The sequence below is a fragment of the Pleurodeles waltl genome, chromosome 10, assembly GCF_031143425.1.
Source record: "Pleurodeles waltl isolate 20211129_DDA chromosome 10, aPleWal1.hap1.20221129, whole genome shotgun sequence".
NCBI lineage: Eukaryota > Metazoa > Chordata > Amphibia > Caudata > Salamandridae > Pleurodeles > Pleurodeles waltl.
Window position 1 is genome coordinate 232,542,956 of NC_090449.1, and position 26,679 is coordinate 232,569,634.

The window sequence follows — 26,679 nt, forward strand, 5'->3', positions numbered from 1 at the left end:
TCAGGTGTAACCAATAAACTGTGTTTCCCAAAGTGGGCTTTTTGTTGGTAGGGAGTTCATATTAATACTTTGACATTGTTTCTGAACTTATGTTTGTGTTTCAAATCCTATTGTTATAGTAAGCCCCACACATAATTAATGCTAATAGTCTGTTCGCTGAAACCATAGTACTCATGCTTCATGACATTGGCACAGGTGCAGTTTTAAATATTATACCGAACTTGAATTGGGCATTTTATGAAAAAGCATTTGTGGCTCTTGTACTAAAAGCAGTTAAATATAGGATATACTTTTGCCTGACATTATCATTCCATTTCTTGCAGAATGTATTGGGTTTTGGGTTTTTTGTAGGTCTCAGCAGTTGAAAGGCACAAAAGTTAGTCCAACATTCTCCTTTCAGACAGTCCTGTTGACTCATCTCATTTACACTAATGATCATCTGTGTTAATTTTTTATAACATGAATTTGTTCAGCCGAGCACTTGGTGGAGAGGTCTTGTGCTCAGCACCATTTGTATATAAGGCAAAAGAGCTATTCTAATGAGGATGGTTATCTTTTTTTAAGTGTTTAGTTGTGCTCTGAAATGCAAAGGACAACTTTATCAAATCCCCTTTGGATTAGGCCTAGGTACTCATTGGCTGCCACATTTCAGCTTGAATTTTTGTACTATCCGCCAGAGAATGTCTTTGGATCCTTATGAAAAGACAAATTGATGTATATCAGTGTTCAACAAAACACTAAGGTGGTCATTACAACCTCAGCGGTCTTTATAAAAGACCGCTGAGGGACCGCCGTGCTGAAGACCGCCAGTGCAGGCAGTTTTCCGCTCGGCGCATTATGACCGCTGGCAGCCCTCCGTCCTTTTCCGGACAGAGAGCCGCCAGCAGCCATACTGGCGGACGGCGGGGAAGTGGAGGTAGCTCCACCTCCACCGCCACGTCAACAGAACACCGCCCACCGAATCACGTCCTGTGATTCCGCGTGGCAGTGTTCTGTTGACGGGGTGCTGGCGGCGAAGCTGCCCCCATGGATCCCGTCCCCTCCCGGAGGATCAACAGACCAGGTAAGTTGATCGTCCGTTAGTGGAGGGGGGGGGTGTTGTCATGTGTGGGTGCATGGGGGTGTGCGTGTGTGTATGTAGAGGGGGTGTGTGAGGGAGTGTATGCATGCGGGGGTGTTGTGTGTTTGGAAATAAGTGCGTGACTGTATGTATGTCTGTATGGATGTGTGCGTGTATGTCTGAATGTGTGTGTTGCTGTTGGCATGTATGTTGGTGTGTGTGCGGGTATGTGTGTTGGTGGTGCCTGCGTGCGTGTCGGGTGTGAATGTGTAATGTAATGTTGGGGGTAGGGGTGGGGAGAGGGGTCCTGCCACCTTTGGGGGTGGTGGGGGGTGTAGGGGAAGGACTCGGGGTGGGGGAGACCCCTATCCGTGCCAGGGAAGGAATTCCCTGGCACTGATAGTGCTCACTGCCATGGATTTCATGGCGGTTCCAAACCCCATGAAATCCATGGCGGTCAGCCGGGTCATGATACCGCTGGCGGTATTGTGAAGACTGCCGGGCTGGAGACGCAGGTCTCCAGCCCAACGGTCGGATCGGAGTAGTGGCGGATGACCATGGCGGTAACCGCCATGGTCATAATTGCAAAATTTTTACCGCCAGCCTGTTGGCAGTAAGACCGCCGCTTCTCCGCCGACCGCCAGGGTTGTAATGAGGGCCTATGAATCTTCTTTTGTATGTTTGCATAGGGTTTGTAATTTTATGTAGAGCAAATATGCACACGAATGTGTTTAATATGTTAATAGAAAGAAATGTCATGTTTTATATACAATTACATTTAAAAGTAACTAAGTTTCCAGCTACTTATCTCCAAGTTCTGAAATTCAAAGATCTCCTACAGCGAGCAATTTTTAAACTATAAGCATCCATCAATGCTGAGTTGGAGACAGTATTTTAGGTTAGAGTATTAGGGCATGTGACTTCTTGGACTCAACATTGACTCACAGTAGAACCCTTCTAATTTGCTCACTGCCCCTTTTGCTGTAGCATTCTCCCACACACTACCCTCCACACACACACACCTCAAACCGTGCTGTTAGCATGCTTCTGAACACTAGATCTCTCACCAAACCCTCCTCTGAGGTCTGGGACCTCATCAGAACTCACTCTCTGGACATCCTCTTCCTCACCGAAACCTCGCTCAACCAATCCATCATCCCTGCAAGTGCAGTGGCCATCACCCCCGGCTACAAGATCATCTGCTGCGACAAGCTCCACAACACATAAAGGCAGCCCTGCAATCATCCACAAAAACACAATCACCTGCAGCACCCCAGCAGACTAAACTCACTCATGGAACACCTGCACTTCCATCTACATTTCAACCATTCCCTGACCATCTCAGGCATCCTCGCTTATTGACCACTTATCGATCTCCAGGACCCCACACCACCTTCAGCAACATCCTCACTAACTTCATCACCCCATTAGAATGAATAACTTCCTACTGCTCAGAGACCTCGGTATTCATCTTGATGACCCAACGGACCACAACGCCACCAACCGCCTAAAAAGCCTCAACAGCATCAGATTCACACAACTCTTACATGGCCCACCTCACACCGCCTGAGACACACTCAACCCAATCTTAACAGCCAACAATAAGGTAACCTTTAGCCGCCTCAATCCACTCCCATAGAAAGGCCACTCCATCGCACACTTCTACATCACTGCACCCCAACACAGCAAACCATCATCAACCTCGGCTGCAACGGGAAATACATAATAGAAGCAGACTAGACCCATACTCTCCGAGCCAACCTGCCTTTCCCTATTGGTGACTTACTGAACAACCTAGTCACCTTCAACAGTTGGATCACAGACTGCTCCAACACCTTGGCTCCCATGAAGAGGATAAGACACAAAAGATCTCTCGCTCACGAAAGCTGGTACATGGACAACCTAAGAGACTCCAAACTCTATTGCGCATAGCTGCAAAAAAGATGGAGAACCAACCACAACAATGCTGCAGAGACTGCTAAAAATCCACACTCAGACATTGCCGTACAGAGATTAAAGAAGCCAGGAACGTGGGCCTCATGCTCAGACTCTAATCTTGCTCAAACCCCAGAAAAAAAACTCAACTTCATCAAATAATTCATCATTCCATCAGCAGCTTCCAACACCATCACCCCCTCACTAACCCTCTGAGACCTTTCTGACTTTTTTCCCTAATAAAATACTCAAAACCTACACCAACTCTGCACTTCAACACACCATTGAGGACATCATCAAACATCCCCAGTCACCACCAGAAGCACCCACCCCGTAACGAACTGGAGCCCCCTCTCCACAGAAAATCACAACAAATTCATGCAGACCATCCACTCAGGATCCCCCACAGACTCCTGCCCTCACCACATGTTCAGCCTTGGAAACAACCAGATCAGCACCAAACTCCTTATCATCACCTCCTCCATTCACAGATTTATCTTCGTGGACAGCTGGAAATACACAGAGGTCATAGCTGTCCTGAAGAAACCCTCGGCCAACCTGAAAGACAACAGCCACTAGAAGCCCATCTCGCTCCTGCCTTTCCCAGCCATAGTCCTAAAGAAAGCGATCAACAAGCAGCATACTACCCATCTAGAACTGCACTACTTGCTGGACTCCTCCCATTCAGGGTTCTGCAGCAACCACAGCAAGACCACCACCATCCTAGCAGCAACAGATAACTTCTGGTCAATCATGGACAAAGGAGAAACCGTCGCTCCCACCATCTCCGCTGCATCGAACTCCGTCTCCCATGGAACCCTCCTCACCAGACTCTACGACTCTGTTATCCAAGGACCCACCCTGAACTTGATCGCCTCCTTTCTCCCCAAAAGGACACAACAAATCAGACTCTCCTTTTCACCTCCGAACACGAGAAGCTAATCTGTGGAGTCCCCCAGAGCCACTCCCTCAGCCCAACCGTCTTCAACATGTACAGGGCACTTCTTGCCCTCATCATTAGAACCCACAGGATCAACATTGTCTCCAATGCCGATAATGCTCAGCTCATACTCTTCCCTCACAGACATGAAAAATTCAAATAGGTCCAATTTCACCTCCTGCTTATCCAGTGGAGCCAACTGGATGCAAGGACAATGCCTGAAACTCATTGTGGACAAAACTGAGATCCTGACCTTCAGAAGTAAGCACTCCCTGTAGGACTTCACCTGGTGGCCGTCTAACCTGGGTCTCATGCCCAACCCCGACAGACCATGCCAAAACTATCCTTGATGACAATATCATCCTTGACACCATGATTGCATCCTGCTGCCACATCCTTAGAATGCTTCTTGAGATCTTCAAATGTCTCACAAGACGCACAGTCACCAGGCCCTCGTCACCAGCAGACTCGACTACGGCAAAGCACTCTACATCGGCATCTGCAACCAACTCATGCAAAGACTCCAGACCATCCAAAACACAATCACAAAACTTACCCTAGACAACCCCAGAAGCACCACATCACTCCTTACCTCAATGAACTACACTGGTTACCCATCCAGAAACATTGCAGATTCAAGCTGCTCATTTATGCCTACAAGGCCCTCCACAACACAGACCCAGCATACTTAACCATCTCCAACTATACAAACATTCCAGACAACTCCACTCCATTGTGCCCTCCCTCACACAAATCCTCTGCATCTGCAGAAGCAAGACAGGGCTCACTTTCTCCTTAATTGCTGCAAGAAAATAAAGGCCTGGCTGTTCAACTAGCTGCGCTGCCAGGCTTCCATGCCCACTCCAACTCCTGGATATCCTGACAGGTGATGAGCTGAGTCAAACATATCTACATAACATTATCTCCACTGAGAGCACACCAACCAGAGGCATTTTGGATGCACATTGTCTGGTGGGGCCATCGCTACTCCTCTTAATTACTGGCAATCAGCATTTATTTTCATATCCTGATGTCAATTGCCATTGGTCTTCCCCACAGGATTTGGCCTCTTCTTGTAGCCTTGCCACAACCGTGGTTGTATAGAACCTGACTTATTTAAACAAATGCCAGAAGTGCACAAAATTGATATGCCTTTTTTATCGTCTGTGATATTGATTTCCCAGTTTCATGCTTGCATTACAGAAAATAACCATTTTGATAGCAAAATGGAAAAGGAATTAATTTACTTAATGTGACATCAGATCAAGGGGCTTTTTCATAGTTTGCAGGATTTTCTGTCAAGCGAATCAATTTTCGTACGTGTATGATAAAGCAAATCAGTACCGGACATAGCCACATAATCTGGTGGTTAAAAATTACAACAATGATTCTCTTGGCAGATTAGTAAATGCTGAGATTTCTTGAAAGGTATACAGCGCTTCTGTGACCTCCCTTAGCGCCCTGAGAAGGCCCATGTGTGTTATTTGGAACATAGAGAAAGAGCTTCAAGGTGAGCCTCCTCCGATCCTTCTTGTGTACTGGTAACTTAAAACAGAAGAGTAACCAGTTTTGTGCATGTATGATTGCAGCCAGTCTTATATGCAAAAGTTGGGAGTGTAATGTGAAACTTTAAATCAGTTCAGTCATTCCGGTATGTGACATCTTACTGAGCGCATCACTATGTATTTTTACAGCAGAGTAACTTATGGTCATAGCTACTAAAACTCCTAAGTCCGGGAGTGGTTTTCTGACAATAATACAACCGGCATGGTCTGTTTTTGTAGCTGTGTGTGGCGTCCTGAAAGACATTTGCAAGGGAAGGGACCTGGTGTTGGGAGGAAATAAGCCTGCTCCAAGACAAGTATAAGGTACATTGAGTAAGATTCTGCACATGCAAGGATACTAACAACTATTATTGCATTAGGATACAGATTTACATTTTGTTAGGCAGTATTCAACAGTAACTACTCAAGTCACCAAAAAACATGACGTCCAAGTGCCCTGTAGTTATTGGAAGGCAGCACTCAGTGTTTTTAATACACCCAAATAAATAAAAATGGAAAAAAGTGTATTAAATGTAAAATATACTTCAGCTAGAAAACTTGTCTAGTTTGCTGCTGTAAATTATGCATTTTAGCCTTGCAGTATAATTTATAGCATTGCATGAGCTCAGTAATCCTCAAGTCTAGAGACTGCCACTTCCCAAACAAAGTACTTCAGTATTTACCGTCTTTTATCCATCGGGTCGCCATCCATGATTTGATGCAGCTTTTTTTTGGTACATCGTTTATACTTTTTGGTAGTTTGTACCTTAAAAACATCGTACAAGTACTACAACTTTGCTTTTTTCTTCTTCCTTTCTTCTGTTTTTTTCTTCTTGAACTTTAAGATCTCTGCCTTTATCTTAGGAACGAATGTTCCTGCTGTTACCACAGTAAGGGAGGGGGGCCTTGTGGCGGGTGGTAAAACAGAAACCAGTCCTAGCCTAAGTGAGCCATATTTTACTCTTCTCTATCTAAATTCCAAAACTGCATAATGCCTTTCAAAAACATGTCCTGCAAACTAATAGAGAACAGTGCTTTCATCACCATGAAGCTGAGATTGCTAGGCACTGTGCCTTTCTTTACATGCAGAGGGCAGGAAATTCTCTGCAGAGAAACTGTGGAAGGGGTTATCCAACAATACCTTTCAATGGAGAGCAGGGTAGCAGCGCTCCGGCCTGAAGAGCTCAGAGGAAAATTACTTACAGGCACTATTAGAGAAAAACACACAGCAGTTTTCTAATGAGCTTTCTAACACTGTCCGTTCCCAAAAAGCCAAGCCAATGTGGTATGATAAAATGTAATTATCTGAATTTAAATGTAGCCTGTTATTTTCTTAGTGGACTAATGTTATACAAGAGCTTCTGTCCCTGGATCTCATTACCCAGGTCTGAATAGATAATTTAAGACTGGTATCTTTGTGTCTGGTTACAGACCGATTTAACTGCCCCCATTATAATTAAGGTGTTCTAGGGTTAACATAAACCAGATTATAATGGATAAAACACTACCAAAGTGAATTTGTTTTTCATAAAAAACTGGATAACACCGATTTGTACGGCACCTCAACTTCTTTTGGTTCCTCCTATCAAAGCAGTAAAAATGCAGACACTACATTTAAGTGCTCACTTACGAGATGCTCCTGCTATGACTTACTCCATCTGTTGTAAGTCACCTAATATGCCTTTGACCATCTACAGGTCCGTGCTTCCCCAGTTCCTAAATCCAGTCCCATTGTGGGAGTGTATCTATTCTTTGATTTCCTGAAACTGCACTCCCTAAATTGCAAAACCTCATACATTTATAGCCAAGTTCTTTGAGACAAAGAATATGGCAGTATGACACTGTCTTACCATAACAGAGCACCAGAGGCCCTCACAGTATACATCTCAACCCCTTAGTAGAAAATCTTTTCTATTTGTTTGAAAAATTGAATAGGAGGAGTGCTGGCCACAGTACTATCAACGCGCCTTCAGGGAGTTATTACTTCTTTAGTTCACAGGGACCAATCTGGCTTCATGCTGGCAAAGTCCACAAGATACAGTCTGAGGCGCATACATCACTGGATACATACCATCCTGTGGCTCTTGGACGCACACATATTTTTGACTCTAGATGCTGAAAAAGCATTCAATGTGGTGCATTGGCCCTTCCTAGAATGTACAGTGGTGAGATTCGGGGTGGGCCCCAAATACCGGGAATGGGTGCAGTTGCTCTACTGTAATCCAGTGGCAGCAGTCAGGGTTAATGGGGCCCGCTCGTCCAAGCTTCCTATTGAAAGAGACACCAAACAGGGATGTCCCTTGTCCCCTTTGTTATTTGCCCTCACCATAGAATCCCTAGCGTGTAGGATCCATACCTACACTGAGCTAAATGGGTTCAGGCTGACAGGGGAGGGAAGGGTGGAGGAACGCGGATGATATACTTCTCTATGTGGGGAAACCCCCTGGATTCTCTGCAGTGACTCTTCAAGATTTGTACAGAGTACGGGAGTTATTCTGGGTACCAGATTAACTGGGATAAATTGGTGTTATACACCCCACAGTAGCACATGGTTCTCCCCTCCCTTTCAGGTCAACTACAAATATTAAAGTGAAGGATTCAAGTACCTTGGCATATTTATGACACATATGGTGGACCTCTGTCATGCCTGTAATTTGAGGAGAGTGACTGGAATGTGCTGAGCGGATATGGAGCGCGGGGAGGGGGTTAGAGTGACCATGTTTAAGATGATCCCCTTACCGAAATTACTAGATGTCTTACAAAACACATTTTACCGGATCCCACTGGGGTTTTTCCCGGCCCTGGAGCGGGATGTACCTGATTTTTTTTTTTATGGGAGAAGAGGCACCCACGATTTGCACTCAAAACCCTGCAACATAATCAATATAGTGGGGGCCTGTCCCTGCCAGATGTGGAAGCATAATATTGGGCGGCTCATCTGATCAATGTTAACAACTGGATGTTTGTCCCAGTGGTCACCCAACTTTCAGGTTGGTGAGATTACAATGGGAAGGAAGATTATGTCTTCAATATTTATATGGAGGTGGGGGAGTGAGGTGGCTACTGACCTCTACACAGGCGGCTCTTGAAGCCTAGTGTAGGGCTACTAGGGTGCTGGAATGGATGCGCAGACCCACCAGGATGACCCCCCCCTGTGTGGCTGGCTGCCGGAAATTGGCAGATTGACAGGATTCAGGGCGTGGGATCATATTGGAATCTCCAATCTAGGAGATGTGTTGGGAGGGCAAAGTATTATGCCCTTTGAATCAATCTGAGCGGCATATCAGCTCAGCAAGAAGCAGTTCTTCTACTATGCTCGGCTGAGGCATGCTTGGAGGGCGGAGGACCTCCCGGGGATGGAAATACCAGAATATGCCCTGCTGGAAGGTAGTCTCTGTCAAGAGCAGTTAACTGTTAAAGCCATCTCTATGGTGTACGGGACCATTACCAGTAATTTGCCGGACACCCTTAGTAGATTACGCAGCCGGTGGGAAGCTGACTTACGGGAAATGGAAGACGTAGACTGGGAAGCAGCAGTGATTTTTTAAAAAAATGTTTTCCCTGAGAAGTTGCCATCAAGTCCAGGCAGCGACTAATTCAGTTTAAGATCCTTCATAGGGTTTACTATGATAGGCAGTGTCTACATACTATGGGACAGGCGCAACACCTGAACTGTATACAATGGCAGATTGGTACTTCTTTTTCCATACCATATGGGGTTGCCCTCTACTACAAGAATATTGGCGGAAGATCATGGGGGAACTCCAGGGTGTGTTCTCAGAGAATATTCCGCTTGACCTCAAATTTATCCTCCTTGGAATCCCCAATGATGTGGGTGTGCCCAGGGCAAAGCTCACATTCTGCAATCTCGGGCTGGTGGCGGCTAAGTGGAATGTCGCCTTTTTGTGGGGAGCAGAGCTTGGCCCCACGGTAGACACGTGGAGGAGAGTGATGGATGGCTTCTTGATGGCAGAAAAGGTAACATACACAGGCAGAGGTTGCCCGAGAAAGCTTGGAAGGGTATGGGGTGCTTGGATGACTTACCATTCACTCTCTCTGTAGGGAGGCATTGACTGTGATTCCACTGGAGTTCGCTGAGGACTGTAAACTATGGATGCGTGGTATTGGGGTTCATATGCTGGCGAATTGTGACCAAATCAAGAACTGCTTAAGGATATGTCAGTGTGTCTGTGGAGGTTTGGGGGGGGTGGAGGGGTTCATTATTGTTCCTTTTCTCTACCTTTGGTGCCAAAGTACAGTGCCGTTCTGTATGTATTTTGTTTGCTCTGGTATGCAACGGTTGAAAAATTCAATAAAAAGAGTTTTAAAAAATAAAAATAGAATAGAAGTATGTTAAATGCCCACTAGTGGCTTTTTACCTTCTACAGTCAAATCTTAATGAGGTGCGACCTTCTTTATCCAGGCACATCTTTCACATTGGTTGAGACTGCACTGCTGGGAGAGGAGACTTTCATAGAGGTGTGAAAAATAAGGGCATGTTACTTGAAAGGGCAAATTTAAGGAAAGGGTACAAAGAAGTTGGGAGTAGGATAAAAGATGGTAGATTTCCTAATAAGAATAAACAAGAGAAGGAAGAGAATAAAAGCCAAATTCTTCATTAGCACTGGAATAATGGTGCCTTTGTGTGGTTAATGTGGGTATCCTGGGCAAGCCAGACGTGTTGACTTTGCCTGTCCTTGATTCAAGTTGAGGGATTTTTTTTGTGTTATTCACTTGTACTTCTACAACAGCATTTCATGTGTTTTTGTTTCATTGAGCTCATAAAGTCCACACTAGTGTTTTCCTGGTGGATTAACTCTTTCCCAGATGCATGCTGAGTTTAATGTACTAAAGGGCAAAAATGTTCCAGAAGAAACATTACAATTTTTTAAATCTGTAAAGTGGCTAAAATAGCCCAAATGTGTTTAAGTGGCAGATGTCTCCTTAGGGAGCCATAAGACGATGTGGTTGGCAAAACTGTGCAATACAGACAACTAACACCGCACTCTAAGATTTCTGCAGATTCTCACCACAAAAAAGGACATATGTAGAGTTAGAAAATGCCTCTTTTCGTGTGGTCATACCCATTTTTCTGGAATGATGCCACTAGGTTTTTGACTGTGCACACTGGAAGGCTACAATTTAGGCCCGTAGTACATGTGTTCCGACCCCTAAACATGTCACAATTGGCTAAACTGCTCAGTGGCATATTAAACTTCCCTACAAGTCCCTAGTATAGGATTCAAAGGTGTGCCCAGGGCCTGTACATTAACGTCACTAGTGGACTGCAGCACATTGCGCCACCACTAAATTGCCAATGCAAAGCATGTCTCCAGGCCTGCCCCAGCTACCTGACTATTTAGTGTTAAAGCTGCCAATTCGACCTTCCAAAATAAACCTCTTGCCAGGCCCAGACCTTCCTTCCTTAGTACATATTTCACCCCTAAATTAGACTCTAAATGTCACCCCTAAATTAGACTCTAAGTGCAACGTATTTAAAAAGCAGAACATGTACATTTTGTTTTAAATGTCCTGGCAGTATAAATTCTCCAGTCGTTTTTCACTGTGGCAAGGCCTAATCTCCCATTGTAAAGCATTGGGTTACATTATAACACCTTATAATGCCCAACAACAATTGGAGAGTAGCTAGAATGATTCAAGGACTCATTTTAATAATAATTTGAATGTTATATTAGTATTTTGAAAAAGACACCTTTAGAAAGTTGAAACACACAAACGGTGATGGGAGGCTGCTTACAGCAATTCTAACTACTGGAAATAGCTTGAGGTAGCACTCCAGCCCATTTTTCTTTTGCTCACCATGCCACCTCAGTTTGGACCCAGAAATATGCAAATCAGTCTTGACCCTGCTCATCTTGAGAACATTCCAACCTGAACTGGCAAGTCAGTTCATCCCTGAACTGGAACACTAACAACCCAGGACAGGTTAGAAACTCTGTGCACCAAATTCAGACAGTCCAGAATACAATGTCCTGGCTTGTTCTAAAGCTTCCAAGAAATATCAGTTTAAAACCAACTGTGTGGCCTGCATTGGCTTCCTAGGAGCAAGAGGGTGTTATTGAAGACCTTGGTCCTCAACTATCGAGCTGGGAATAAGTCAGGACTTGTATCTCCAAATCTGCAAAAGGTGGTTCAGCTGTACAGTCCAACGAGAATGCTAGGAGCTGCTAGTACTTTACACTTTACTACATCTAGAATAGGACCAGAATGAGTGTACCTGAAACCTCCCCCCCAGCACTCAAACAGTAGAATATGCTGCCCTTGTGTTTAAGGAGAGAGCCTTCCATTCTGGCATTTAAAGAAAAAACATCTGAAAACATGGCTCTTTAGTCTTCAATTGTTGTCCTCCCTGAAACATTTTTCTCAAATGTTACCATTGGAATGCCCTCTGGGGTAGCTGTTTGTGCTTTACAAACTAACAGTCATTTACTCATGTCTCATTGTCTTCACTTGGATATCAGGAGAATTGCATTCATGAAAAATATTCTTTGACAAGAACAAACTGTTAGATAAGCATAGGAAATTGGTTAATACAACCACCAAACTTGCTTCTTGTATTTTTATCGATTTTCTTTTTTTTTCTTTTGATAAATGGGGAAAATATTGTCAATGTACATTTGCTCTGTGGCAATTTGGCTACTTAAAGTAAATTTAAGGTTTTTATTGTTGCAGTTGTGTGTTTATACTAAAACGATTTCATTAGTCATGTGTTTGCTCTATAATTGTTAGTATGTCATAAGTAACTTTTTATGTTTTTATATTCAATTAGAATCTCTGAAACCAAAGTTGAGCAAAGTGGTGAGAAGCCGCCAGCAAGCAGAGTACATAGCAAAGTTATTGCAGGTGTGTAGAAAATAGGTACCTGTGGTACAAATGGCCTATCTGCGAGTTGTACAGTTGCTCATCTATGCTGAATATAGGCTATACACCCTCAATGTTGCAGATCTGTGGTATGATGTGGTGAACAGAGACAGTGTTCAATTTGTTTAGGTTTAAAAATAAGTATTAATATATTTTTTAAAGCTCTGAATTCCTATCTCATTTCATATAGAAGAGGTTCTTTGTTTCATTTTGTTTGGTGCTGATTAAAGATGGGACCCTCTGGTGGGCATATCTGGCTTCTGAATTGAACACCTTCAGGCCATGTAGTTATTGAAAGTGGCAACCACTTTTATGTTTATTATGCTCCAAAAACAGTATTATAGATTTGATGAAAGGCTGCATTATGGAAGGGGAGGACAATCCCACACCTAAACCACATTCACAAGGAGGGAATCCCAGGGTTGTGTACCTTAGTAAAAGAAGAACAGAGCCTCCTCTCCCACTTCTGAAAGATCTGAAACACACAGAAGAGGGCCATACAGTGTTTCACCTAGTGCTATGTGTGTGCAGGAAGTGCTACCCTTTCCGTAAATCATTTCTTGTTGACTTCATCCAGCTAACTCTTCTGGGCACGTGAGGCCAAGAACTAATACTGCAGCGGCATTCGTCCCTTGTCTCAACACTACACTTTTTGTTTGAGACTTGGCACCCAGATTCATGAATGTCCTGTCTACACAACTTCTATTCTGCAAGTAACTTAGGGCTTCTCTCTGGATTCTTCTCATACATTGCATTAAGTTGCCTCCCTGCACAATCTGTGTTCTTTGGCTTTCCTCCTACTGCCATTTACACTCGGCAAGATTCACGGTACCAGTGTTTTGCAATATGCTACGGTATGTCTGTGTGCTAGAAGCTGCCACAGTCCATTGTAGAACTTGCTTGTAGACAATGATGCTATTCTGCTGGAAGATGTTTGATCTTTTTTGGACGATTTGTGCAATTTGTTCCCTTTCTGCTTAGTTCAACCGTTTATCATATCTGATCTTCTTCCAGTGGCAAAGCTGTGGGTGTCTACTTTTGGAGATAATTGACTAGCACCAGGGTGCTCCCTTACAAGGACTTCAGTTAGAATCCAGACTTCTCCTTTGATAGTAAGCAGTTGTTTAACACTTCTACTGAAACAAACATTACCAGCTTCATAAAGCATCTGTTTCAGCTAAGGGTTTTGGAAGTTCCTCATTTTGTGGTTTAATAACTGGATGTGCCCCAGTGGTTTCCTTGACTTCTTTCATACACTGAATCTTAGAGCACAGGCTTCCTACAGTGTCCAGTCTTAACTGGGAACAGAAGCACTTTAAAGTTGCTTCCCTACATTGTTTTTGTGTTGTGTGTCCATCCAGGGTGTCTGTATATGATTTTGGTATGAGTGTAAACCTTCTGATGACTTTTATTAGAAATACAATACTATCCCAGCCTTCTTGGATTGAGTTGTCTCAATGGATTTTGCCACACTTTCTCATGGGCCCTGAATGGGGAAATCCATAGTTCGTTTTTTGTGAGATTTCTTGGACTCTATAATTCTCACTGGTTTTCATAGTTTGATCTTCTATGCTTATTGTTGAGGTACTAGCTTATATCTTTTTAGCATTGCATATTTTCAGCATTGAGGTACATACCATGTTTAGGACAGCATTTCCTCTAGTACTGCTTTTGGTTCTTGCCTGGACTCTCTTTAGCCCTATGGCTCTACTTGGCCTGGCTCAATGCCCTTTGAATCCTTGAGTAGGGTTTTAAGATTTTCCCATTTGTGTTACTTTCATCTGTCCTCTGGTATAATGTTCAACTAAGGATACCAGGAACTGTGCGTTACTTGGCTACATCTAGGCTAGTAATTTATCTGCCCCTAGGGTGTTACCCCATGTTATATTTAGAATGCAGCCATTACCATGAAGGTAAATACCGCATGTGCCATTTTCTGGCACATTACATAGCAAGACCTTACCATGCAGGAAGTTATTTGCTTTTTTTTTTTTTTTATTGCATTAACTAAGGAAAGTAAGGCGTGTATATGTTTTTAAGGGTTATCAGATGGGGAAGAAGTTCAAGTGTTTTCAGAGTTCAGTTAAGGGCAGGGGTTAGTAAAGGGTTTTAGGGTTCATGGATGGGTACAGGGTAGTAAGAGATGTATTAAACATATATGTGTACATATATATAAAAAGGAGTTGTGTGTATATATATATATATATATATATATTAATAATAATAATATGAGCGTTTGGAGGAGTGTATGTATACATTAGCTAAACACACACACATATAGTTAACACATATTACACAATCACATCATTGTATGCCATGGGTGGTAACAACTAATATTCTTCCAGGAGCCCTCTTCTACTCTTTTCTGATACTTTTCATGAGGTATGTCATTGGCAGTGGAGCAAGCAAATATAGAGAAAATTAAAATGCTGGAAAAAGTTACTTTTGTCCAGACACAACAATGCATACAGTCTCATGAACCAATCACATAGAAGGGTTCCTGCATGGGTGGTGCTACTCCCCTGTTCAGGGAGTTGTAGCCTACACCACTTAATTTACATGAGCGATATGAGGAGGAACCCTATGATGAAGCATACCACCTAAAGGTGGGTGACGGTTTGGTCCTAAATGGGGGGATTTTGAATCAAGAACTCTCCAAAGTGATAGATTCATGAAACCATGTGCATTGTTGTGTCTGGACCTAAGAATTTTCGGGAGGAATGTACAAAAGCTGTTTAAACACTCCCCTTCCGCCCCCGACCCCTTGTGTCTGAAGGGAAAAAGTTACCTACCATGACAGTGGTTGAATCTTGTATTTTTCTTCCACAGATGTACTCACCACTCATTTTGGCTTCCCTTTCAAAATAGTTTTCTGTACCATATTTTTCTAGCACTTTCAAAATATTTTGGATGGTGAGCGCAGCCAATGTCACCTTTATTAATGAAGTGGTTCAAAATCCTCTCCTGCTGGCAAATATCACTTTGATACAAAATCTCAGATCTTCTGGTGAGCATTTCAGATGTTTCATTTAGTGTGGCTTTTATGAATTGCAAGCATGTCCCCCATTCTCAAAAAATAGATATTTTGACTGTCATCTGTGGCATAGGTGCTGTAGGTAAGATTTTTTTAAACTGGTGCTAAAATTAGGAGTTCTTAAAAAGAGACTAGCACAAAGATCTAGTGTGAAAATGTGGTATTCATGGTCATTCATTTTCAGGGACATAATCCCCATTTCTCTTAAATAAAGTGTTTACTTTTATGGCTTCATCTGGCCTCTTAATTGGCTATTTTTCCTTTTGTTTTTACTCTGAGTTTTAAAACCACACCTTAGTGCCTCAAGCCAGATGCCTCACCTATATTAGCATCATAGAAAAATAACGGTCATGGACTTAAACCCTTTAACTCCTAATCAAACCTGACTGTCTTCCTTCACAAAAAGTTTGCTATAGATCCTCTGGCTATTAAACCTGTGTACTTATGCTTATGATAAAGTTTCTAGTAGGGAAGACCATATCATATATTTTTTTTTTTAATGTGAGACCGGATCAGATTACATGGAAAGTATATGTAGATCTGGAACAATTCTCAGTTCTGGCTGAAAGCTGTCAGTATTGCATGTCATGTTGGAAAATGTATGGAACTCAAGGACACAGTCTTTTGGTCACCTACATTTAAAGATAGATGTGTAGGAAAGGTATTTCTGAATACTGAATCAAAGTCTGATTCTTAGAATCATTAAATTTAATGTTTTTGAGAAAATACATTTTCATTCCCCATTGGGTTGATTATATTAGACATATTCCAAACCCACAAAGTAAAATATTATCCAAATCATCTTAGCCTAGCATGAAGTTGTCAGTTTAAAAATTTAGGACCAACAGTACTTAAGGCAAGAACTGGAAGCATCTATGAATGCTGGTTTAAACAGATTGTTGCAATAGGTATTTTGTCTGTCACATGTTGAATAGTTATGTTTGCCATTCAGTCAAACCTTGTATGGTTTATGACCAATATTCCTATTCTGATGAGAACCACTTTGGTCTTTTCTTGGCGAATAGACCAACACAGTGCTTGGTACTTTCCCTTTATTTTCAACTGGTTTAGGAAATATTATGGCTGACTGGCTTGCACCAGCACCGTGATGGGGACCTGAAACCTGGTGTTATTCTTCATATATATATATATATATATATATATATATATATATATATATATATATATATATATATATATATATATATATATATATCCACACTTTATTTTATGCACAGTGTTTAATATGCTGTTTATTACATTAAGTGTGGGAACGGGCCCCCCCCCTCCAGCCCCACTACAGTAGTAATAAATAGCTTCTGCATCATATATATGGTCAGTGAAGTAATTGACATTCAAATAATTCCATGCCAAACGTTTATAACTTCAGTGAATATTGCTACGATGCAGAAGCAGGACTACAGGTACTTAAAAAAGATACACCCACCTCTATGGTGTATACCAAGGCATTTATTTACAGAAACACATATTGGAAGCAAACAAATCCTCTGGATCATCTGACATTATGGGTTCTCCAAATGTATGAGTTGTACATATGACCCTCAAACCCTGAACTCAAGATTCTTTAGTAGATTTTGATTGGGTGAAGGCTCTCCTTATTACTGGATTTTGGACACTCTACAAATTCATCTTTGTGACTGGACAAGTCTGAGCACTACTTTATATTACTTTGGTAATGGGCCTTCAGTGGTAAAATTTACAGATAAAAATCATTTTGCCTATATATCTTTTCTCACTAAAAAAATAATTTTAGTCAACACTTAGTGTTTTTTTGGGAGAAAGTTGAGCGATCAACAGAAACAGTTTGTTTCACAAACAGCAGCCAGGTAGAAACTGGGGGAAGAGGGGTGGGAGGAGAGTTAGAGTTAAGAAGGCTTAAGCATGAACTTGCCTAAAAGTCCATAAGAATGCTCAGCACTGTCAGACGAAAAAGCTTTGCTGCCAAGTGTTTCATTTAATACACAATCAACAACTGCTATAAAAAATTAGAAAGGTTGAAAACTAAAAAACGTAAGTTAATAAGCACACTAGAGATGGGTTAAAAAAACGGTGAGCCCCCCAATAAGTAATGGAAAGTATAAGTGCTAATCCTTCACAATGAAAATTACAATGACTTGAAGGAAATGCCATAATACATTTTTTTAAAATGCACTAAGACACAAAACTTGAAAGTACCAGTTATGTAATGAAATGCAGTACACACTGTCGCTTAGTGTCTGGCCAGACTCTGAAATCAAGGACTCCGCAAAGAAATGTCACACAGTCCAGATAAAATCCGAGCAGAATGGAATCTCATTGACTGCATTTTTGTTTTTTGTGTTTTTTACTTACCGCCGATAAGTAAATATATATATTGTCGGAAATGGCCCTTTCTGCAAGGTTATCCCCAAACCTTTTGCCTTTCTCCTCCTATTTTTCTGACCCTGTTTTTGTTGGCTTTAGGATTCTGGACACTTTACTACTGCTCATCTGTGCTAAAGTGTCTGTGCTCTCTCTCCTAAAACTTGGTACTTTGGCTTACACCTGTTTGGCATATTTAATTTACCTGTACGACCCTTGTAAAGTGGTTTACCATGTACCCAGGGTCTGTAAATTAAATGCCATTAGAGGGCCTGCACGCTTATTGCGCCAACCAAAGAAGTAGCCTTTAAAACTTTTCTCCGGCTTGCCACTGTAGGGCCTGTGTGCGGTTTACTACCACACTGACTTGGCAAGTCAAAGTACTTGCCAATGCCTGAACTCGCTTTTTACTACACCTTAGTCACCCTTAAGGCAGTCCCTAGATAGCCCTCTGGGCAGGGTGCTGTGTATGTAAAAGGTAGGACATATACTTTTGTGTGATCCGTGCCCTTGTAGTGACAAACAGCCTCTTCTCATTTTCACTACTGTGAGTGCTGCTCCTCTCATAGTTTTTCATTTGGAATTCCCGTATATATGTCTAAGTGGTAATTTGTGATCTGTGAGGAGCAGCGTGGGCATGTTTGGAATGGTTGTGAGAAATGAAATCCTGCTTACTGGTGTGGCTGGATTTTACAATACTATTTTAGAAATGCCACTTTTAGAAAGTGAGCATTTCACTCTGATTATAACTCTGTATGCCTTGCATCCTGGCTCTAATCCAAGTCTGGGACAGAGTGACAGCTCCACTTGGGGCATACTTTCCAGACAGCCATCACAAAGGAGGGGCTGGGTGTGACAGGAGCAACATCTACATACTGATAGTCATCCTGGGCTGGGGGGAGGAAGGGTTGTTCACACCTTACATGTGAATAGGCTGTGTCCTGCCCTCACACAATGGGCTGATTACCTCCTACTGATGTCTGGAGACAGGGCTGGGTCAAAAGGGTGTTGTTTCACTTGAAAGAGTTTCTTTTGAAGTTACCACCTGAATAAAGGCACTTTGGAGTATAAGTACAGTGGCTCTGACCCCATGATGTGAGAGCACTTTTGGAACTGGGACTAAAACTCTGCCAGAAGGACTGCTGGACTGTACAAAGGGACTCATCTGGATTCCTCTTCTGCTATTGCCCTGCTACCTACTGCTTGGCATACAAGACTCACTGGAGTGCTTTTCTGCTTGTTGCCCTGTTGCCAGCTGCTCCCTTTCTTCGGTTGCATTAGGCACCGCTGGACTGCCAGGAGGAATCGCCATTGAGCATGTTTGATTTATTGTGCTGACCTGTTATGTGCTTGATTCCTAGGTGGTCAGCTATTCTGCTGAAAAGTAATCCTGTGTGCTGCCTGCAACTCTCCTGGTGCTCCCAGGGTTCCCCAGGAACTGGTGGTGCCCCCTCCTCCTTGTTCATGTGGGTAAATCCCCCCTCCCAACCCAACCCATTCCTCTGAAAAAGTTTTTCTCCAGGGCATGTGGAGGGCCTCCGTCTTAATTACCGTGGGGCATGCTGAGCGCTTCCTCCCATCCTGGATACAGCATGCACCTAACTGGTGCTCTTGGCGAAGTCTATTGTTTGCAACCCAGGCAGAGTTTGCACTGTGACAACAATGGGCTGTTTTTGAAAGCCTTTGGCTCTGGGCGAGGCTGCTCGTGGGTCTCGAACCATGCTCCACACGGTCTGCGCTAAGTGCCCAGAGGCCGACAGTACAGCCTGAAGAGGAGGGGAAGCCTTGTGGGGGACCAAGTAGCAATTCCTGCTGCATTGTTAGAGTGAGGTGGGTGCCAACAACACAACGCACAGTAGCAGGGAAGAGCTGCTGACTTGGATTGCAGGTGTTGCTCCCCTTCTCCGGTCCGCCGCCTCAGCGTGTGAGGGCTGACACGGAGGACTCCCTAGCACTGCGCTGTAGGAGCAAAACTCCACAAAAGTTGCCAGACATGGCTGCACCTCTCTGTAGGAAGCTGGTTGTCTACATGGTGCACTAAAAAGAAGTAATATATAATGCTTTTCTTTAAATATGCTTTAAAACCAAAAACTTAGTTATAAGGTAAGTACATTTTCAAGCATAAATACTTCAGTTTAAAGAATTGACACTAGGGGCATTATTTTAGATGTTGGTGGCGGGGAATAATGTCACAAATGTGACGAATATCCCATCTGCTTTATTACGATCCCATTCTGTCAAATGAGGATCGTAATACTGCAGACCGGATATCTGTCATGCTTGTGACAGAGTATTCCCACTGCCAACATATAAATCAGGTCCTTAGTGCAATTTCAGAGTTCTTCAGTGTTAACCTATTGGAGGAGAACTCAGTCAGCAAACAAGCACTTATTGACAACTCACTGAACCAATCTTGTAGACTTAACGAAAGTACTGGGCATGGGTCAGGACCACAACAACAGGTTACTCCAGGCAGCACTAGGGCAGCCGGGGGCAGAGGTGCAGTACCCGTTGGGTGCCCAATGTATTTCAGTGGGGATTGGTCTCCGTGGATTTAGGCTGTAGGTGCACTTTGGACCTCTTATCCAAAGCTCAAGGGTGACGGATGCAGGGGTGTCCTTTGGCATTGGGTTTCCTTGTCTTGGAGCACTCACAGTTAGGGGTTCTGTGGCCTGAGGCTGCAGGCGTCATCGTGGGGTCCATGTTGGGTGAAACCAGAGTAGACTTGAGCTCATGGGAGCTTAAACCAAGGGTCCACTTAAACTCTGGCTGGCGGGGACTAGGTTGCTACTCATTCTCTTCTTCTGCTGGTGCGTCTCTTTTTTGTCCTTTACTTCTTAGGACATCAGGACCTTTGCGGTTCCAGAGGCTGCAGAGTTCTTTCCCGGGAGTTGGCTGGAGAGCAGGTCCGCTGCTCACTTGAGAATTGTCGTTTTCAAGGCAGGCACTCCTTCCAGGTTTTTGGAGGTTCAGCTGCAGGACAAGACGTCTTATGGTGCAGAGTCCATCGAGGAGTTCAGACAGGCCAGCGGGGTTTGTCAGCTGCTCCTTCTTCTCCTCTTCTGCTAGTGTGTCTCTTCTTTGTCCTTTTCTTCTTAAGTCGTCAGGATCTGAGTTCTACGGTTCAGGGGTGCTACCTAAATCAGTTTAGGGACGCTACAAGGAGTGTCAGGTTGAAGCCAAAGTGCTGACCACCTTTAGGTTGACTACACCCTCTCTATGACCACTTTCGTTGGGAAGTGGGCATAATCCTGACCCTGATTCCGTCCAAACAAAGATGGAGGAATTTAAAAAGTGGTGTCCACTTCAGCTCATCCACTTTAGGAATGAGACTGGCATGAGGTGGGTACACCTCCTAATCTGCCTAATTTTCCTGTATGTTCTGCCGCGAAAAGTGGTCAGGACAGGGGGATCGGTCATCTCTGCCATCTGGAAAGACCTGGGTCGCACTTCAACCAGTCCATCCTGCCTGGGTGAAGTGCTAACACCCCGCCCAGTGGCAGGCTTATTTCTCTGGCCCTCCAGAGTGCTGGCTTTCACCTTGTTTGGGGGGGGGGGGGGAACGTGTCTAATGTGGCTGAACTGTCAGGACCAGGCAGTCAGCACATTAGTAGCTGGTAGATTTTGAGGGGGCCCCACTAAGATGCCCTCTGGGTGCATTTATTAATTAATCCCTCACTGGAATCAGTGAGGGTTTATTAATCTGAGATGTTTGATACCAAACATCCCTGGGGGTCAGAGGAGCCATCATGTAGCTGGGAAACTCATAGTGACCAGTGTCCAGCACATGTTTTTAAATTGGCTTCCATGTTCACTTAATGTGTAAGAATCAATAGAGACATAGCAGGGGCATATCTGCTCATGCAAATATGGCGTTACATGTGTCCTGATGCATCCTGCCCAGGGATGACTTCCATCTCGTACATGCAGTGGTAAGGGACCTGGCACACGGTTGTGTGACAAGTTATGTTTTAAATTTTACCTGCACCAGCACACACAGTCTGCAATTGCAGCACTGTGTACGTTTGAGGGGTCCCTGTGGGTGGCACAACTGGTGCTGCAGTCCTCGGGGACCTTTCTCAGTTTCCCAGGGTTGAGGTACCAGGGTTACCAATTACTGGGGACTTAGAGGATGCTAAAGAGTGTGGCAATTGTAGAGAGCAACTGCAGTTTTGGGAAAAAGCTCTGGCACTCGGGATCTAGTTAGCGGAGACCCAATGCATTTTCAGGTAAAATCACATCCGATACTAGGCAAGAAAGTGGGGGGAACTAACCATACCAAAAGAGGTGCTTTCCTGCTTCTGCGTTCATGGACATACCCTGGGGGCACAGGCGGCATTACGGGGGATGTCCTTGAAGGAGGCTCCCACTCTCTGAAGAACTTGCCGGACACAGAGGAACGGAAATTACCATATTGGCACAGAGAGGCGTGCAAGTGCTTCCACGTCCTCTGGCCTAACAATAAGATTCCTTAGTACCACATAACATGTAATAGGGATGCAGGTGTCTCGGCGGTGCATACTTACATTGGTGATTTGTGTACTTTGTTACACCAGCCCAGGCGCCTCGGTGGACTGATTACAGTATAACATCTACCATGAGCACAAGTGCACTGTGACATCTAAACTTTCCGAGATTTATGTACTGGATGTGCCTTGCCCAGTACTAGTTGCATGATATGCCCTGCTAATTGCGTGGAAAATGGTGTTGTTGATGCCTACCCGGTCAGAATAACTGGTGTTAGTTGAATGTTGGCATAATATGCATAATGTTTATGGTTCTTGGTGATCCACATGTGTTTTCCATTATAATCTGCCTACTGCGTTCCATGCCCTGATGTTGTGACGTATGACAATTTTGTTCTTGTCTAATCAAGATAAGGAGGACTGGCATAGGTGCTCACATTATTGATGTTTAATGTCAGTTTGGTCTGTGTTATGAATAATATAGGAGTATCTTTTCACACAGTCCAGTGTGGAGTCTCTTTTCCCAGTGTATTTATTGTGTCGCTGGTGTGAGTGGGTTGCGCAAACGCTTTACACGTGACTTCTGGGGATAAACCTGACTGCCCTGTGCCAAGCTACTAGCGGGTGAGCACAGGTTATCTCTGGCATGTAACTTACTCAGCCTGACTAGAATGGTGGGTTCTGCCTGGTTTAAGGTGCTACTCTAGCCAGCCAGAAGTCCCATTTCTAACACACAGATGTGTGTCTGTATATGTATGTGAATATATATATATAAAAAACCTAGGGGCGTTTGCCTCTAGGTACTTACAGTTAGGACCATATTTCCATAGAAACATCGTTTTTTGACTTGCCTACCATTGGCACCATTGACGAATCTTAACAAAACTTTCACACAAAAAAGTGCCAGGTGATTCTTGTTGCACACGGAAAGTTTCAGGGTGATCCGTCAAGCTGGGGCTCAGAAAGGTGGGGGGGTATGGGGGTGCATTTCCCACGTTAATTCCCCTAGGACCTTTGAACATGACTTCAGCCTGAACTGCTGGATGAAATTACACCATGTTTGGCAGAAAGCTAGCTTTCGGTACTCAGATTTTGCTTTCACTTATTTGGTGTAAATCTGTGCAGTAGTTTTGGGGATATTAAAGGGAAAACACATTTGTATATCTAGAGCTGCAGTTCCTTCCCAACGACTTTGGGAATAATGATAAGCTCATGCTGGGAAATGCACAGCTCTGATTGCCAACAGTTAAACCACGAAGTGTTGGAAGCCATCCTGGGTCTCTGCTTCAGCCAAACCTGACCAAACAAAAGCAAGGAAAAGGGCCAGGGTAGGGACACCCTGACATCTTAGTTCTCTGGTGCTGGGGTCCCAGAGGGACCACGCCAGAGCAAAAAAAGCACTTAAAAAAAAAAAAAACATGTTGCTGCAATTCGTGAATTTGTGGTAAAAAAAAAATAACAAAAAAAAAAACTGTGTGGTCTTCGCTTGTGTTTTTTAAAGCCCCCAGGTGGGCCAGGTCCCGGGGCATATATAAATAAATAAAAAAAGGCGGGCCTCCCTCCCGGGCTTATTATTGCCCCAGGAACCGCCTCCTCCCCAGGGCTTATCATTTGTAATATGCTGGGGGCTGCAAGACCCTCCGCAGCCCCGGGGACCACCACCTCCATGGGGCCTTAAGGAAATTCAATGCGGGGAGGGCGGGTGATCCGACCCCCGCAGCCCCGGGGACCACCACTTTCCTGAGGCTAAAATATAACAAGGCATGAATTCCGTTTCAGTTCTCCCTCACTGCAAGCACAGGTTTCCTATGTTTCTTTGCCAGCGGAGATGCAGGCAGGGAAACAGAGGAAACTTTGCTCTCTCAAAGAGGGAGCAGCTTTAGCAGCTCCCTCGCTGTGATAGCATTGTCAGCTCCCACAGGAGGTGGGTAGCCAGCTGGGACCACGGGGGCCTTCAGGCTCCCCTGCGGTCCCCTTCATTGTCACTGGGTGCCCTTGGGGGCACCCAGAACATATGGGAAGGCCCCAGGGATGGAGTCCCCAAGGCTGAAATCAGCCTGGGAAGAGGGGGCTGTACGGCCTCCCTCCCCAAAAACAAATTTTAGAAGACTGGGTCCTGGGCCGAAGTGGTCCCGGAGCCGGACTAGGCCGGGGGAGGGGGTGGTCATGTGGACCTATGGCCAAAGGGTGTGTGCACCTTGGAGTTTGGCGGTTAGGGGTGTTGGCTAACCCCAGTTGTACATGCCCAAAAGTTGTGCGCAGCATTGGATTTGGTGGTTATAGGTTTTGGCCACAGGGTCTGGCTGCAGGTCAAGCCATGTGGCCAACCCCAACATGCGCGGCCAAAGGCCGTGTGCAAGGCAACTTTGGGTGGTTATAGGAGGTTGGCCACAGGGCCTCCACCAACCGCCACCTCACACAGACAACTGCTGTGCGCAGTGGTGGTTGGATTAACGTTTAGTAATGAAAATTACTTTACATTAAAAAAAGCTATAGAAAGTCACTGAAAAATCAAAGGTTACAGGGACGTTATAGTTTGAAAATAGAATTTTAAAAAACAGAAATTCACTGAAAAAAAAAAAAAAGGTTACACAGATGTTATCGTTGAGCTCACATTTTGAACTTACCAAACCATAGAAATTCACCTGTTATAGTTAGTTATCTCAAGTAAGTATAACTTTTGTCCTGAGGTAACTTTAACTCTCACCCTCACCATGCACTGCTAATTACCAAACAAATCTTGCCACTCATGACATCTTTGATAACCTCATTGGTAATATCAATGTAACATTTGCAGTAAAATATTTGACAAAAAAACTGCATTGCAGGAGTGCAAGTTATAGTTACCTTAGGGCATGAGATATAGTTACATGAGATAACTCTATAACAGGTGAATGTTTATGGTTTTGTACGTTTAAAATATGAGCCTAACTATAATGTCCCTGCAACCTTTTATTTTTTTTTATTTTTTTAAGTTAATTTCTATGTTTTGTTTTAATTATATTTCCTACCAATAACATCCGTGTAACCTTTGGTTTCTTCAGTGAATACATATCTAATTTGTCCATCTGGAATATCTGAAGTGTTACCACTTCACTATCTTATGTGAAGCTTTTCATTTGGGCACAGTCTTTGGCCATGGGCAGCACAGCACCTCAAGCCTTGTATGAAGGACTTGGTGAGGCCTGGCATATACCTTCTATCTCACACAAACCAACTGTACACACCTTTGTTATCCTTGCAACTGTTGTTTTTTTATTACCTCAGTTACTATTTAGTTTAAATAGTCAAATGTTTAATAGTGACAAATGTATTTGATCCGCTTACAAATTTTTTAATACCTTCCAGCATGTGCCTATCGTCCCTCCTGAGCCCAATAATACTTGTCATGCAGTCCATCCTTCGCTCCCTTGTCTAAAGTGATTCTGTTTTTCCACTAAACTTAAATCTTGATTCCAACCTTGGGACTATGATCAGATTTGATAGTCACTGTTTTTATAACTGAAAAGTGAATTCATCCTCCGTGTAGGATTGGCCCTCGCCCTTTCTCTCAAATTAAACTTATTAAGCCTTCTCTTAGTTGCAAATAATTTGTCCACCATGTGATACAATTGTGACCTTAAATGGTGATTTAAAGACCTGGGGGGTAAGTGGAGGGGTGGAGACAACCTTTTCTACCAGAAGTGAGTGTCAGAAACCTCAGCATTGAAATTATGATTCCAGCTTTACAGATTACAAATGTTTTTACCTTAATTGGCTACTACTTTTGTGGAGACTTTAAGCACACAAATTCAACATATTCTCACTAAATCATAAGTCTCAAAGCATTAAAAACATATTTTAAAAACAATTGGAGGTTTAACTGGCATCTGTGGCACAGAATAGCCTTTATACATCTAAAATGTTAAAAACAAAAAATTCTTCCATACCTCCACCTCCTTAAAACATTGGTGTTGTAGTGCCAACGCATGATTCATTCATTCATGCATCCCTATTTGAGTTATTGAACCCAATGTCAAAATCAGGGGATCTTTCCCATGCCAGGTACGTGCAGTCATTAAACTATGCTTGCTGTAAGATAACCTAAAAGCTGGAATTCACAAGGTTTTCTGATGGCAATAGTGTTAAGCTTGCATATTGCATCTATGGGGTAAAATTAAGAGTATACTTATCATTGCTGTAAAAAAAGCTGCAGTGTTGGCTCATAAAGGTTTCAGTTTTGGAGAACTAGAGAACATAAGTATATTGTGTTCATTGGTTTGTATGGACCTTGGACACAGATGCTCAACCTGAGGTAAAAGGATAGACAATTCTATGTGTGTATGATGACTTTAAGATAGGTATGATGGAGAGTCATTAGTAATTGACAGTGGTTGCCAGTGGGTGAATATTGTTTTCCAAAGAGTATATTGCTTTCAGAAATAGATGGGATAGGTCCTAGAGTAGCTTTTTCCATC

General features: G+C 43.5%; 1 protein-coding gene across 6 annotated transcripts in view; it reads left to right on the forward strand.

The window, feature by feature from the left end:
- CCP110 (centriolar coiled-coil protein 110) overlaps positions 1–26,679 on the forward strand; it is a 425,941-nt gene that overhangs the window by 391,280 nt on the left and 7,982 nt on the right. For 3 of the 6 annotated variants that reach the window (XM_069210241.1, XM_069210242.1, XM_069210245.1), the window contains one exon: positions 12,270–12,343. The exons of the other annotated variants lie outside the window; for them this stretch is intronic. In XM_069210241.1, the coding sequence (XP_069066342.1) occupies positions 12,270–12,343 (74 nt within the window). The remainder of the gene's footprint in view (positions 1–12,269; positions 12,344–26,679) is intronic. 6 annotated transcript variants of the gene reach the window in all.